Genomic DNA, 14,329 nt, shown 5'->3' on the forward strand with positions numbered 1-14,329 from the left:
ACATGTACATCCTGTCCCTCAGGATTCTCTCCAACAACTTGCCCACAACTCACATTAAGCTCACTGGTCTTTAGTTCTCTGACTTGTCCTTATCACCCTTCTTAAACAGTGGCACCACATTAGCCAACCTCCAGTCTTCTGGCACCTCACCTGTGACTATTGAAGATACAAATATCTCAACAAGGGGCCCAGTAATCGCTTCCCATAGAAGTTCGAGGGTACACTTGATCAGCTCCTGGGCATTTATCCATTTTTATGTATTTTAAGATATCCAGCAGCACCTCCTCTGTAATAAGGATATTTTTTAAAGATGTTACCATCTATTTCCCTACATTATATATTTTCCCTGTCCCTCTCCACAGTAAACACTGATGCAAAATACTCATTTAGTATCTCCCATTCTCCTACGGCTCCACACAAGGGCTGCCTTGCTAATCTTTGAGAGGCTCTATTCTCTCCCTAGTTACCCTTTTGTCCTTAATGTATTTATAAAATCCCTTTGGATTCTCCTTAATTCTATTTGCCAAAGCTATCTCATGTCCCCTTTTTGCCATCTTGATTTCCCTCTTAAGTATTCTCCTACTGCCTTTATAGTCTAAGGATTCACTCAATCTCTGCTGTCTATATCTGACATATTCTTCCCTTCTTCTTCTTAATCAAAACGTCAATTTCTTTAGTCATCCAGCATTGCCTTTCACTCTAATAGGAATATACCGTCTCTGGACTCTTGTTTTCTTATTTTTGAAGGCTTCCTATTTTCCAGCCGTCCCTTTACCTGTGAACATCTGCCGCCAATCAGCTTATGAAAGTTCTTGCCTAATACCGTCAAAATTAGCATTCCTCCTATTTAGAACTTCAACTTTTAGATCAGGTCTATCCTTTTCCATCACTATTTTAAAACTAATAGAATTATGGTTGTTGGCTCCAAAGTGCTCCCCCACTGACACCTCAGTCACCTGCCCTGCCTTTTTCCCCAAGAGTAGGTCAAGTTTTGCACCTTCTCTCGTAGGTACATCCATATACTGAATCAGAAACTTTTCTTGTACACACAACAAATTCCTCTCCTTCCAGACAGAACCTAATTGACATTTGGTTGTTGCATGGAGCGATTATTGATTGACAGGGAATTGGTTGTTGCTTAAATGCCAAGCATCCCCTGTTTGCTTCCAGAAGCAAATGTGGTGTTTTTGTTTGTTATTTCTTCTCCTTTGCTGTTTCATAAAGGTTAACATTCTCAACTGTTTGAAAGTGTGACATCATGTGACGCTCCCACATCGAACAATGGCAAGGTATTATACAGTGCTGGGCATTAGGGAAAGAGAGACAATTCTTCCAACAAGGTTCTAATATGATATGGTACTAAAGACTAGTAGCCTCTGGAGAAAGATTCTTGTAACTGCAGTTACTATGACAGTTGAGTAGACTGGTGATTATGTAAACTGGTAATGTGTTTATAATTATCAGAGTTTATTTGCAACAAAGCATCGTCTGTGCCACCTATGTGCTTTCAGAAGCTTATAATTTCTGTTTCCTTTCTACTACATGTGCAGTGAAGAGATATTCATCATGGGCAGTGTTTGACCAGGTGCACAGCTAGGCTTTATATATGGTGCCAGTGGTATCATCCCGGAAGGTCCCGAAGGCACTGATCAGTGCAAGGTAGTGCAACAGTGGTACCATAGAAGCATATGCATACAAAGTGAGGTGAATAGCAGAGGATTACTTGAGGACATTCACTGGACCTCACAAAGAGTAAGCCTTATGAAATAATCGAAAATTGATACTTGGCCAATTTTTGCCAAGATTCAGCCTATAGTTCCTTTCAGGCATTAAGGATCACAAGCTCCAACAACCCCTGGGTATCATGCCCTCTGTATCTCTCTGAACTCATTGTTTTTTCCACTCTCACAACTTGGAGCATATCAACCATCTCCTTCCAATCCTTTCCTCACTAACACTAAATGATCTACCCTTCACAAAGGGACCAGTTTTATCCCAATGGCATGATGTTGCACTCAGATATTAGACCTGCTTACCAAGTGGGTGATGTTGAACCAACCTCTAATTTGCAATGGGTGGAACACCAACCCTCAGACACTTCCTTTTACCACCTCCTGCACAATGACCTTGCCAGTAAACATTAAGACACTGTTTCCAGAAAAGACACTGACCTTAGCGACTCCAGTGAGATTCCCTCCATGGCTTCTCACCTCATATTCTCCACTCCCATTCAGCTTGTCTCTACCTTCTTCCCAAGATAAACTGGACTGCCTCATTGGACCTATTATTTCAGTCTGTTCCCATTCCAGTGAAATGATTTCTTTCTTCCCTGACTCTTGTCTTTTATCCCCTTCTGTCTTTCCTTACCTACTTCCACTTCTGAGGGGCCCTGTCACTTTAAATGTTTCTAATTTGCTGGTCCAATCTCTCTACACTCCATCCTCCATCATGATGGCCTGATGGCTTCCCATTCTTCTTTGAAACAATGCCCATTAACTACCACCTTGTCCACCTGGCTGAACTTGTTCTCTCATGAATGATTTCTCCTTTAACTCATGTCATTTCCTCTAAATAAAGTGATCGAATGGGGCCTAACTGTACCTGTTTTTTGATGGGGTATGTGGAATATTATTTGACCCAAACCTGCTTGGGCTCCTTCCCACAACTCTTTCTCCAGTACACTGATTTTGGTTCTGGTGTTGTGCCCTGCTTGTCCTGAATTGGAAAATTTGTTTCCAATTTCTACCTTCCTCAGTTTCACCTGGTTTATCTCTGATTCCTCCCTATCCTTGACTTCTTGGTCTCCATTTCTCAGGATGAGCTATAAACTAATATTCATTAACTGACTCTCCATTGTTTTTCAGACTGGAGGTCTGTGACCAGTGGAGTGCCACAAGGATCGATGTTGGGTGCACTACTTTTTCATCATTTATATAAATGATTTAGCTGTGAGCCTAAGAGGTATAGTTAGTAAGTTTGCAGGTGACACCAAAATTGGAGGTGTAGTAGACAGCGAAGAAGGTTACCTCAGATTACAAAGGGACCTTGATCAGATGGGCCAATGGGCTGAGAAGTGGCAGATGGAGTTTAATAGTAAGGTCCTAGGGAGCGTTGCTGAACAAAGAGACCTTGGAGTGCAGGTTCATAGCTCCTTGAAAGTGGAGTCACAGATAGATAGGATAGTGAAGGCGGCATTTGGTATGCTTTCCTTTATTGGTCAGTATTGAATACAGGAGTTGGGAGGTCATGTCGAGGCTGTACAGGACATTAGTTAGGGCACTGTTGGAATCTGGTGTGCAGTGCTGGTCTCCTTCCTATCGGAAAGATGTTGTGAAACTTGAAAGGGTTCAGAAAATATTTACAAGGATGTTGCCAGGGTTGGAGGATTTGAGCTATAGGGAGAGGCTGAACAGGCTGGCGCTGTTTTCCCTGGAGCGTCTGAGGCTGAGGGGTGACCTTATAGAGGTTTATAAAATCATGACAGGCATGGATTGGATAAATAAACAAAGTCTTTTCCCTCGGGTGGGGGAGTCCAAAACTAAAGGGCACAGGTTTAAGGAGAGAGGGGAAAGATATAAAAGAGACTTAAGGGACAACTTTTTCATGCAGAGGGTGGTGCATGTATGGAACGAACTGCCAGAGGGAGTGGTGGAGGCTAATACAATTGCAACATTTAAAAGGCATCTGGAAGGGTATATGAATAGGAAGGATCTGGAGGGATATGAGCCAGGTGCTGGCAGGTGGGACGAGGTTGGGTTGGGATATCTGGTCAGCATGGACGAGTTGGACCGAAGGGTCTGTTTCTGTGTTGTACATCTCTCTGACTCTATGACTCATTGACTCTCACAGCTACTTCCACTACACTTCCTTATTCCATACATCCTGTAAGGATTCCATTCCATTCCTTCCCAGAACTATGACTGAGCACTCCCAGGCCATACTAACCAGCAACCAGATTCAGTTACTTTCTGCCACCTGCACTGTCTTGCTATGTTCCCTCTAATCTTTTTCCCACCACTGTGCGAGGTTGTCTGAGGTCCAAGCATTGCAGCAGCTTGTGGGACTGGGAGTCAATGCATCAATCGACATGTACAGTCCCTCCAAGCCAAGATTATTGCTGTAATTCAGCCACAAAACCTGTCCTCCCCACATTTCCCCGTTCAGTATTCCAATGGGACCATTAACTCCATGATACTCTGGCCCACTCCTCAATGAATGCCTACACAGGATGTTTGCATGCAAATGTAGGAGATGTAAGACTTTTTCTGGCTCTGTCCTTGTCCTGCTGCACTGTTCCAGTGAAGCTCAACCTAATTTTGAGGAACAGAACCTTAGCCTTTGATTAGGCAATTTAGGACTCAATATTGAATTTAGGAATTCCAGAATGCAATCTCTGAACCCCCACTTGTTTCCTTTTCTTTGCATATTTCAATGTTTTTCACTTTCAGTCAACAGTACATATAGAGGCATCTTTTGTTTCTTTGTCTGTTTCCTTTGGCCATGCAAGGTTAATGTTTTTGGTATGTAATCTCACCTATTGCTCATCTTATCAGGAATCTTCCTTTGTTTTGTCCAACCTGTGCATTGCTCAAAGGCTCTCACATTTCTAACTGGTCCCGGTTTTGATGAAAGCTCTTGGAAATGAAACATTAATTCTGTTCTGTCCTTACAAATGCTACCTGATCTGCTGAGCATTTCCAGCATTTTCTGTTCTTTCATTTCTTCAGTCAACAAAAATACATATCTCTGGTACTGTTCTCGTAAGTCTTCTGCATTCTCTATGGCCTTTAACTTTCTTCCCTTAAAAGGTTAATTATAGATTACAGATTATAATTATTAAAATAAATTCACTTACACTTCTCCCTGAATCAGACAGAACTACCAATTATCACTGACCAATTTTATAGATGCACCATAGAGGGCATTCTATCCAGATGCATCATGGCTTGGTATGGCAACTGCTCTGCCCAGGACCGGAAGAAACTACAGAGAGTTGTGAACATAGCTGAAAACATCATGCAAGCCAACCTTCCATCTATTGACTCCATTTATACTTCTTGCTGATTCAGGATGGCAGCTAACATAATCAAAGACGCCTCCCTCCCCGGTTATAATCTCTTCCATCGGGCAGAAGATACAAAAGCTTAAACACACTAACAGAATCAAGAACAGCTTCTTCTCCACTGTTATCAGACTTCTGAATTGACCTTTCAAATTTTAAAATTTAAACGTTGATCTCTCCCTTAGTGCACTCTCTCTGCAGCCATAACATTGTACTCTTCGCTCTGTCCTTATACAATTTGTGTAGTATGATCTGCCTGTACTGCACGCAAACATAGCTTTCACTGTACATTGCTCCATGTGACAATAATAAATCAAATCAAATCAAATACAACAGAGCTAAAAGTCAAATCTCTGCTGGGTATATATTGACCAAAAAGAGTTAAACTAAGGAACTTAGGACGTTATTAATTCTGGTGAAATAATAGCAATCTTCAGAAAGGAACAGAATTACCTCAAAGTTCTTTCACGATAATAAAATCTATAATTGCACATGACAGTGGTGCAGTGGCAATGTTGCTGGACTAGCAATCTGAAGACCCAGGTTAATGTTCAAGGGACATGGGTTCAAATCGTATCATTACAGCTGGTGGAACTTCAAACTTAATGTAAAAATCTCAATAACACTGGTTTGTATTAATGACAGTTTTTAGAAATAATTTTGTAGTGAGAGCTGCAAAATTGACATTTGTCAACCAGCAATAGCTGTTACCTCTCTGATATCTTCATTCCCCTCTTTAACATTCTCAGTTGTACCCACAACGAGCTCATGAATGCTGTCAATCTCTTTCTCCTGCCAAGAAAGAAAGAAGTCACCATTTGTAATTATTACATGACAAAATATCACATGATGGCAATAATTTCCATTTCAGCAACATGCAATATTACAGCATCCAGCAACATTCAAACCTTCACATCGCTGTACAAGAACATGACAAATCTAAAATTAATTATGATGTATCTGGTATTAAAATTACTGTGGCGCAGAGATATCATTTATTTTCAATGATATAAAATGCCTATTATTTCAAAATATTTATTACACATTCATTCTAAATGCAATTTTTCATATAGGTTTCTATATATAAAAATGCAAATTTTGAAAGCAAGTTCAGGAACTAGCTGTTTTTATGGATTCAACAAAACCAGCAAGTGAGCAAAATATTGAAAAAACAAAATCCATTATAAGCATCTTTAAAAATGCTCCAGTCATTTTATAGCAAAATTAATTGTACCAATGTTTTAAACTACAAGAAGGGTAAAGGTGAATTTTAATCAATATTAAGTTGGTAAATCTATAAAAATGGCATGGAGCACAATATATCCCCAAAAAAGATCATTAGATGAAAGAAGACCCAGAGTAACAATTTATGTCTGACAGCAGCTCTCCATCACTCAAAAATCTGATTTGAAAAGCATCACTGCACAGCTAAAACCCTGGTTGTCAATTTTTTTTATTCCTGTTAAAATGCACTGTTGTATCTAAATTTTAAATGGTGCAATTTCAATTGTTTCCAACTGGAGTGAGAAATTAAATGTGAAGACCCCAGTTTCATTACATCACAACAAGTGCCTAGGAAATAAACATAACTAATAGCAATGAGTTGTTGTACAAGCATTACTTGGCTTCAATTACATTTAAATTAATTCTGATTGACTTTACTTAATAGATGGTAAAGAAAAGGTGTGATTGAATTTGATCAATGCATTCAAATTTAGTGAATTCACCTGTGTTGTCCAGAATAAATTAGTTTAGTGTGATAGCTATTACAACATAGTGTAAACCTTAACTCACCTGTTGAAGAACTTTGTCTGTAAAAATTTCTTGAAGCCTGGAGATTTCAACCACTTTTCCTTCAATTTGCCTATTTTTAGATTTAAAACAAAAGAGTTTATTTTGTGCTGAGTAAAAGGCAGCAACAGAAAACTCATTTATCTTTTGCTTGATTTGGGTTCAGGAGTTTGGGCTGATACATTTTGTTTTCATCTGAAATGAGTAACAAACAGATAATGACAATTCGGTATTTTTAAAATAAGACATAATTCTTCTGCTGAAATCCCCATCATCAAAACAGATAATATTGTGCCAAGTCTCTTTTATATTCTTACTGCATATCACAGTAAATAATTCTAATTGGATTCTCATTAAGTGTCACAACTGAGAGTGTATCCTATTTAAACAACAGACAGCCTCCTGTACTTTTTGATTTTATTTCTGATTTCCAGAATTTGCTGGTTTCCTGTTTAGATCTTTGAACAATGGAGTCAGAAGTTAAGCTTTTGTTTTAGTTGAAGTTATTTTCAGTACTGGAATAGCTTGGGCATTACAATTTCTAAAATAAATCTTCTAAAACAATAAAATGACAATATGTCTTGGCCCCAAACTCATTAGATTATAGTAGATTTTCACTTACTTTTTCCATTCAAAGCTTCCTGTGGATTTTCTAAACGCTACATTGACAGACACCAAATCGGTATCTGCTCAAGATTAACACTATTTTCTTTGCACCCATACTAGGATTTCTTTCTAATCATTTATTTCCAGGTCGAACGCTATGCTGGTATATCCACATTCTTTCCCATCCCTATGTGCCCTCAATTAGTGATGATGACACTTGTTGACTCTAGCAGTGTTTGGGATGATGGTTTTTCCTGTCACACTCAACATCAATTGCTCTGCAAAATTTTGATGGACTGAAGATAAACTACTATATAAAGGTAAACTTTTTAGCTAGAGATGTAAAATTGGATTCAGACTGACCAAGCCTGTTTTGCAAAAGAGATTTTCATCACATCTCTGTTGGTTAGAATCAAACCCATGTTCTCAGGGGTGAGAGAACAAAAAATCTATGAAAACCTTGGTACTTTTCTGATGCTAAGATCTTACTTATCACTTCCCCAAACCTCTACTTTTGAAGAAATGTTGATTTACTCTTTATCAATGCCCTGTTGCATCTTTTTGAGGTCTGTTTTATGAATGTTAATAATTCTAATTTTTGCTCATACATGAGTCCCTCATCAACTAATCACAGCCAGAACAGCAACATGCAGCCTGAACAAATAGCTTTTGAATTCTGCAGTTCTCATTTAATATACTGGCAGCAATACTCTGGGACTGACAAAACAAATACCATAAACAAAGCTTCAGATCAGATCTAAGGGCAGAGTCTCAAAAATAATCACTTGCAAGCTGTCCAAAAATGCTGGCAGTGCATTCACACAGAGACTTCCATTCCAACTCATGGCACTAAGCCTTTCATCTTAGATTAAGTTATGCTACCTCTGACCTCTGAACAGTGCCCAAATTTAAAACAGCTGTTGTTCTTTTTAGGTAGAGAGAAGAATATAAAGTAAATAACTAAAATAGCTATTTCTCAGAAGGCACAAGAGACAGAAAATTGGAAATGTTCTGAAGCAATACTGGCTACCTTGAACACACAAAAATAGGCAATGAAAAAGGTCAAAGGCCTTCACGTCCACAATTGAGCCTCATCTACAATATCATGAATTCCAGACCATTTATTTATTTTCCTGAGGGAGGTAACTGAGAATATGCATGAGCTATTGGAAACCTGTGAAATTTCTCTTGAACCCCAAGGTAATATGGTAAAATTCCTAGTTATTAATCCAATATTAAAATATATGAAATTTGATGCAGGGCAGTATCATTCTGCTGGGATATCCATAGCTCTTGCTGCGCAGTGTTCATTTTATTCATGGTAGCATGTAATTTTCTGATTCTGCACATGTCTTTCTGTCCGTTAATCCTCAGCAGATACAGATTTAGGTATCTGTCAATGAGTCTATTGAATAGAAGTGTCATTGCTTTTGCAATGACACTTATATATCAAAGATCCACAACTAAGGGGAGAGATTCTTTTAATCTCTGTCTCAACTGAAACAGATTAATTTGTCTTCTTCTGTTTGCTGGTTCTGCAGTAGAGGCCCCAAATTCACAAATTGTTGAAAATGGAGCAAAATAGTGAGTGTGGTCTAATAATGGGCCTATGCACATGGATTCAGGAACCATGTTCAATTAATCCCCCACGTCTAAATAATGAGGTAAGTAGCAACCAGAATACACTAGCTCTTTATTGGCATGGTGACTGGACAGGGGATGTCACTGATGTTAATTACAAGATACCAGGGGCAGGGAATGCACTGCAACTGCTATTAGCTTTATTTAAACACCAGTGAAATGCAAGGTAGATAAAACATTGGAAGAGCTCCCTGATTATCAGTTATAGCTTTGGAGATACTGGTGAGGGTTGGTAGGAGCTGAAACCTCACCCCTCTCCCTGAAGAATTGCAGTTAGCCCCCTGGCAAAAGTGGATCAAAATGTCAGAGCAGACCACTGCCAGAAGCTTTGTTCGAAGGATGTGGATGCAATGCAGAAAAACATTCAATGACCCCAAGAGGAACTTAAGGTATGATGCCTAATTCATATCTCACACTGCACAGTGCGTTAGCCTGCAGAACTGTGACTTCAGTACTCACAACTATCCCCTCCCTATTTCTCACCAGTCTCCTCCAATTATTGCAGCACACTTCACTCTACCTCACTCTGCAGCTATTACATTACCCTGCATCTGCTAGCCTCATCAACACTTCCATTACTGCCTCACACGATGGCTACCTTTCCACACACTATTAATCTACTTTGAAATGCAAGTCACCAAAACATTTCAGCAGACAGATACTAACTCATTGTCTTCGTTCTTGCAAGGAAAATTGGCATTGAACATCAGGAAGCCACAGTAAGAGGCCAAGCATTCATATACATTCTGTCCACACTAAGAGACTATCACGGACATTGCAGGCAGTGTGCGTTTCAGGAATATGGTTTCATCCAGAGGGATCTTAGCTAAATCACTCTTTCCCTTCTCAATAAAATTTCATCCTCACCTCACGTGCAAGAAAAAGACTGCAGCTTTTGCTGGTCACTCATCTCTTTCTGCTTAGCCTTGTCAGAGCAAAACTGCAACTTATATTCATTTCACACCTTTAATCTAAGAAGGCACAAGCTGAGGAAAATTAGACACTGAGCCACATAGGTAGTATGAAGACAGATGGTCAAAAGCTTGATCAGAGGCTTTAAGGCCTGTAGGCACTATAAAGAAGATTAGGGACAGGATACAAGAGCTCAGAGCTTAGGTGGCTGAAGGCATAATCTCTAGTGAATGGGGCATTAAAATGGGTGTGAATAAGAGGTATGAAATAGAAAACAGCAGATTTAAAAACAAATCAGAAAGATAGCAAGGGGCAAAGCCATGAAGAGACTTGAAACCAAGAATGAGAATTTTAAACCTGAGGCATTGTTTGACTGGGACTCTAAGTAGATTATCAACCATAAGGGCATACATAAACGGGACTTGGTGCAAGAAACACAGAGTTTTGACCTCAAGTTTTCAAAGGATAGAATGTGGATTACTCACTCATCTAGGCTGAGAGGCTGACAGCTGACTAAGTTCAGAATCTAGAGCAGAGACATCTTGATTGGGAAACTCAGTGAGTACAAGCGTGCACTGGCAGACAGATAGGACTATTTGGTGTCTATACTATTTAAAATGCCCTGCATTGTTTATGGGACTAGCACATGATGAGTTAAAACATTTTTTTGCTGAGCATGGGATATATCGTGCAAAGGAGCCTGAGGCAAGTATATCCCCACAGACAAGGAGAGTGATGGAATGTGAGAGTCATTCAGCCCTCCCTGAATGGTCTGGAACATGTTAAAATGGTCACTTGTATTTACAAGGAATGGGAAGGGTTTTTGAGAGCAATATAACTATGGCAATTGGATATTTGGAGAGACTGAGGAGGGATAAGTGCACCTTGCTGGGGTTACATTATTCTGCTGTCACTATGTATCTTTGTTTAAATAGGATTTATTAGATGTTATGCATGGAATGTAGAGATCAAAGTTTAGCATAGTATTGCAATGTTCATGAATCAGTTTATACCAGCTGGAATTGTGAAATATGGTATGTCAATGTAAACCTAATCCTGCACTGTTACACACCAATGGGTTCAATACACACATTTATAAAAATATAATTTTATGATTTATGGTATTTAAAGTAACAAGAAAAATTTGAATGACTAAACAGTTCAACACCCAGGATAACACTGCAGGATAACCTCATACCCTGATGCAAAGAAGGCTTGGCTATAAACCATAAATGTCAATGTAAATTGGGCAGCCTGCCAGTAAGTCCATGTCCAATTTATGTGGGGTCCTCATGCACAATATCCAAATTGCACAGTCAACCATGGAGTGACTTGTCAGCACCATGAACGCTATATTCAGACCCACAATGTGGAGCCATTGACGGAAGCTCTGAAAACTTGGACAGAATCTTAGACTCGGCCGGGATCCAACATGTTCTTACAAACAATAACGATGATATGGCTTTTCAGCATGTTTGATCACTCCTAGTCAATTGTATCACACAGCACAGCAGGAGTACTGAATTGCAACAAGTGCTGTCTGTAATCAGACTGACAGCATGCTTGCTCCCCATAACATTCTCAAGCAGTGTCCTTGTTGGCATGGTTGAGATAATGCAGTCTGCTGTCAAGAGTGTAATGATGGAAAAGCACAGCAGGTCAGGCAGCATCTGAGCAGCAGGAAAATCAACGTTTCAGGCAAAAGCCAATGAAGGGCTTTTGCCCAAAATGTCGATTTTCCTGCTCCCTGTATGCTGCCTAACCTGCTGTACTTTTCCAGCACCACACTCTCGACTCTAATCTTTAGCATCTGCAGTCCTCACTTTCACATAATCCAGTCTGCTGCACAGCTTTGTACAATCAGAGCTCAGAGGATCATTCCCTTCGTAAAGCCATTGGGAATGTTACTCAGTGAGTCTCAGCACCGGTACTAGGCCATTAAACACAGGCATCTTGTCTTATGTTCAGTAGAAGCAACTGTCCAAAGAAGAGTGATGAAATATCTTGATGATCATCTTCTCTTGAATTTCATTTGTACTTCCTACTCTTAGTTCTGTAAGGATAACATCCATGAAGTTGAGTAGGGGCACTCATTTGACAGTTGTGAAGACTAGGATAAGTGGAAAAGTACAGCTGTGGATACTTTTGGAAGGGACAGAATATTAATGAAAATCTCACATCAATGATTTGCTGCCTGAGAGTTCTCTCAGCACCGCACGCTGTTCCTTTGCAGCCTCAGTTTGTCATTCCCTTCTTTGCATTCTTCCCTAATTTCCTCCAATGGTTCCAACCATTGCCCCTGTTTGAAAGCAAAGCTGTGGGGCTCACACTTCATTGTATTAATTGTCATGAGTTGTTGTCTTCATAAAAATAGCAAAAACATTAGGGAAAACATTGTACATTAGATTAGATTAGATTAGATTACTTATAGTGTGGAAACAGGCCCTTCAGCCTGTACATGTGAGCATGCTAATTGGATGGTCCACATATAAAGTGACTGAATCAGTATAGATCATGACTTTATTATAGGATGTGAATTGCAATAAATATGCCCCCGAAACAGTACCAAAATCTGACAGGGAGGACTGTGTGTTGGCTTTTACAACTATTCAGACTCAGACCGAATATGATTCATAATCTAGGTAAACATTTCTCTTCAAATATCCAAGGATTTAACAGCTCTGTCAACTTACAATGATTTTCACGAACAGTTGACTGAAGCATTAGTTATATTAAAGCTTGCATTAAGTCTGAATTGTTTCCTTTTTATGCTTTTCTGTCAAGAGAACCATATGATTTTAGAATTACCTTACTTCATCCACCAGGCTGTTCATCTCACTGACAAGGCGCTGGTTTTCCTGCTCAAACTGCCAGGAATAAAGTGCAGTATCAATTATCATGCAAAATATAAAACATATGAATATTCTTAACAAGTCCACCTATCTCAGGTTCACTTATAATAACTATCAACTTCAAAAAAGACAAACAAATCAATTTGTGACCACAGGTAGTTCACGCCGACAAAGATGATTATTTTGTTGACAACACTCACTATAGATGTCTGCATTTAACAGCCTTTCAATCATGTGCAATATGCTTTCCGCATATACAACAAATCAGGATACGGAGATCAGAGATGCACAAACACAGGAAGAATCAGTATGAATCCCAAAGTTCTCAATGACTCATTTCCCTCTTCTTCCAATTAAGCAATTAAATTTATATTTACCTATAAATAGAAGTTATGCATGCTTAAAGAAAAATAAATCAAACATAGGGCACATTCAGAATGGACAAATCATCAAGTTCAAAGGGACTGACAGATGAATGTAATTCGGTGTGATGGAACTGTATGGGACACTTTCCTACCATGCTCAAGAACTCTCAAATAACAAGTGAGCTCTCCATCTTTCAGCAGCACACTACATCTTCTATTACTGTAGTCAGTTCAATTCATAACTTTAAGTCCATTTACTTATGAGAGGCATCGAGATGTACAGCATGGAAACAAAACCTTCGGTCCAACTCATCCTTGCCAACCAGATATCCTAAATTAGTCTTGTCCCATTTGCCAGCATTCGGCCCATTCCTCTTAACCTCACCTATTCATGTATACTTCCAGATACCTTTTAAATATTGCAATTGTACTAGCCTCGGTGTGAAAGCACAAAAGTACTTTCCATTAAACAAATGCTAGAAACGAAAATAAGACTGTATATGGAGATACAAAAATGTATTTGGTAGGGCGAGTGCCTAAGAAACTGAACACATTTAAAGCAATAATATGGAATGGTGACAGCTGCAATAGAATGGGACTATGTTCTGCTGCCTTTCAATGCAACCTCATACTCATACAGCAAATGCCCCTAAATGTTACTGCAACAAAAACAGACTTAGAGCAGTGATTGAAAATGTAACATTTATGCAGCATTTTCCAAAAGTTCAAATTCTCTTAAGGTATTAAAATGCAGCTCTAATGAATAAAAGTCAATTATAATCTGTGGAGAAGCAAACAAGTTAATCAAATCAAATTGGAAGTCATTATTTTATTGTTTACAATCATCTCAATTCATTTCTATGGAATATTCATCCAAGGTACAGATGACTTACATTAGTTTCAAACTTATATACAAGAGGTTTTGTAAATGATCTGTTTCTTTCTTGCAAATTTTGGTAGAAAGAATAAAGCAGCATATTAGATTAGATTCCCTACAGAGTGGAAACAAGCCCTTCGGCCCACAACCAGTCCACACCGACCCTTCGAAGAGTAACCCACCCAGACCCATTTCCCTCTGACTATGCACTTAACACTATGGA

General features: G+C 39.1%; 1 protein-coding gene across 1 annotated transcript in view; it reads right to left on the reverse strand.

The window, feature by feature from the left end:
* The window catches only part of stx18 (syntaxin 18), a 154,515-nt gene that overhangs the window by 3,759 nt on the left and 136,427 nt on the right, over window positions 1-14,329 (reverse strand). Inside the window, exons 8-10 of the mRNA XM_072584019.1 lie at window positions 12,821-12,879; window positions 6,857-6,926; window positions 5,774-5,854 (exon numbers count right to left, since the gene is read on the reverse strand). Of these exons, the coding sequence (XP_072440120.1) occupies window positions 5,774-5,854; window positions 6,857-6,926; window positions 12,821-12,879 (210 nt within the window). The remainder of the gene's footprint in view (window positions 1-5,773; window positions 5,855-6,856; window positions 6,927-12,820; window positions 12,880-14,329) is intronic.

This window comes from Chiloscyllium punctatum, chromosome 14 (genome assembly GCF_047496795.1).
Source record: "Chiloscyllium punctatum isolate Juve2018m chromosome 14, sChiPun1.3, whole genome shotgun sequence".
In the NCBI taxonomy this organism is placed as follows: Eukaryota; Metazoa; Chordata; class Chondrichthyes; order Orectolobiformes; family Hemiscylliidae; genus Chiloscyllium; species Chiloscyllium punctatum.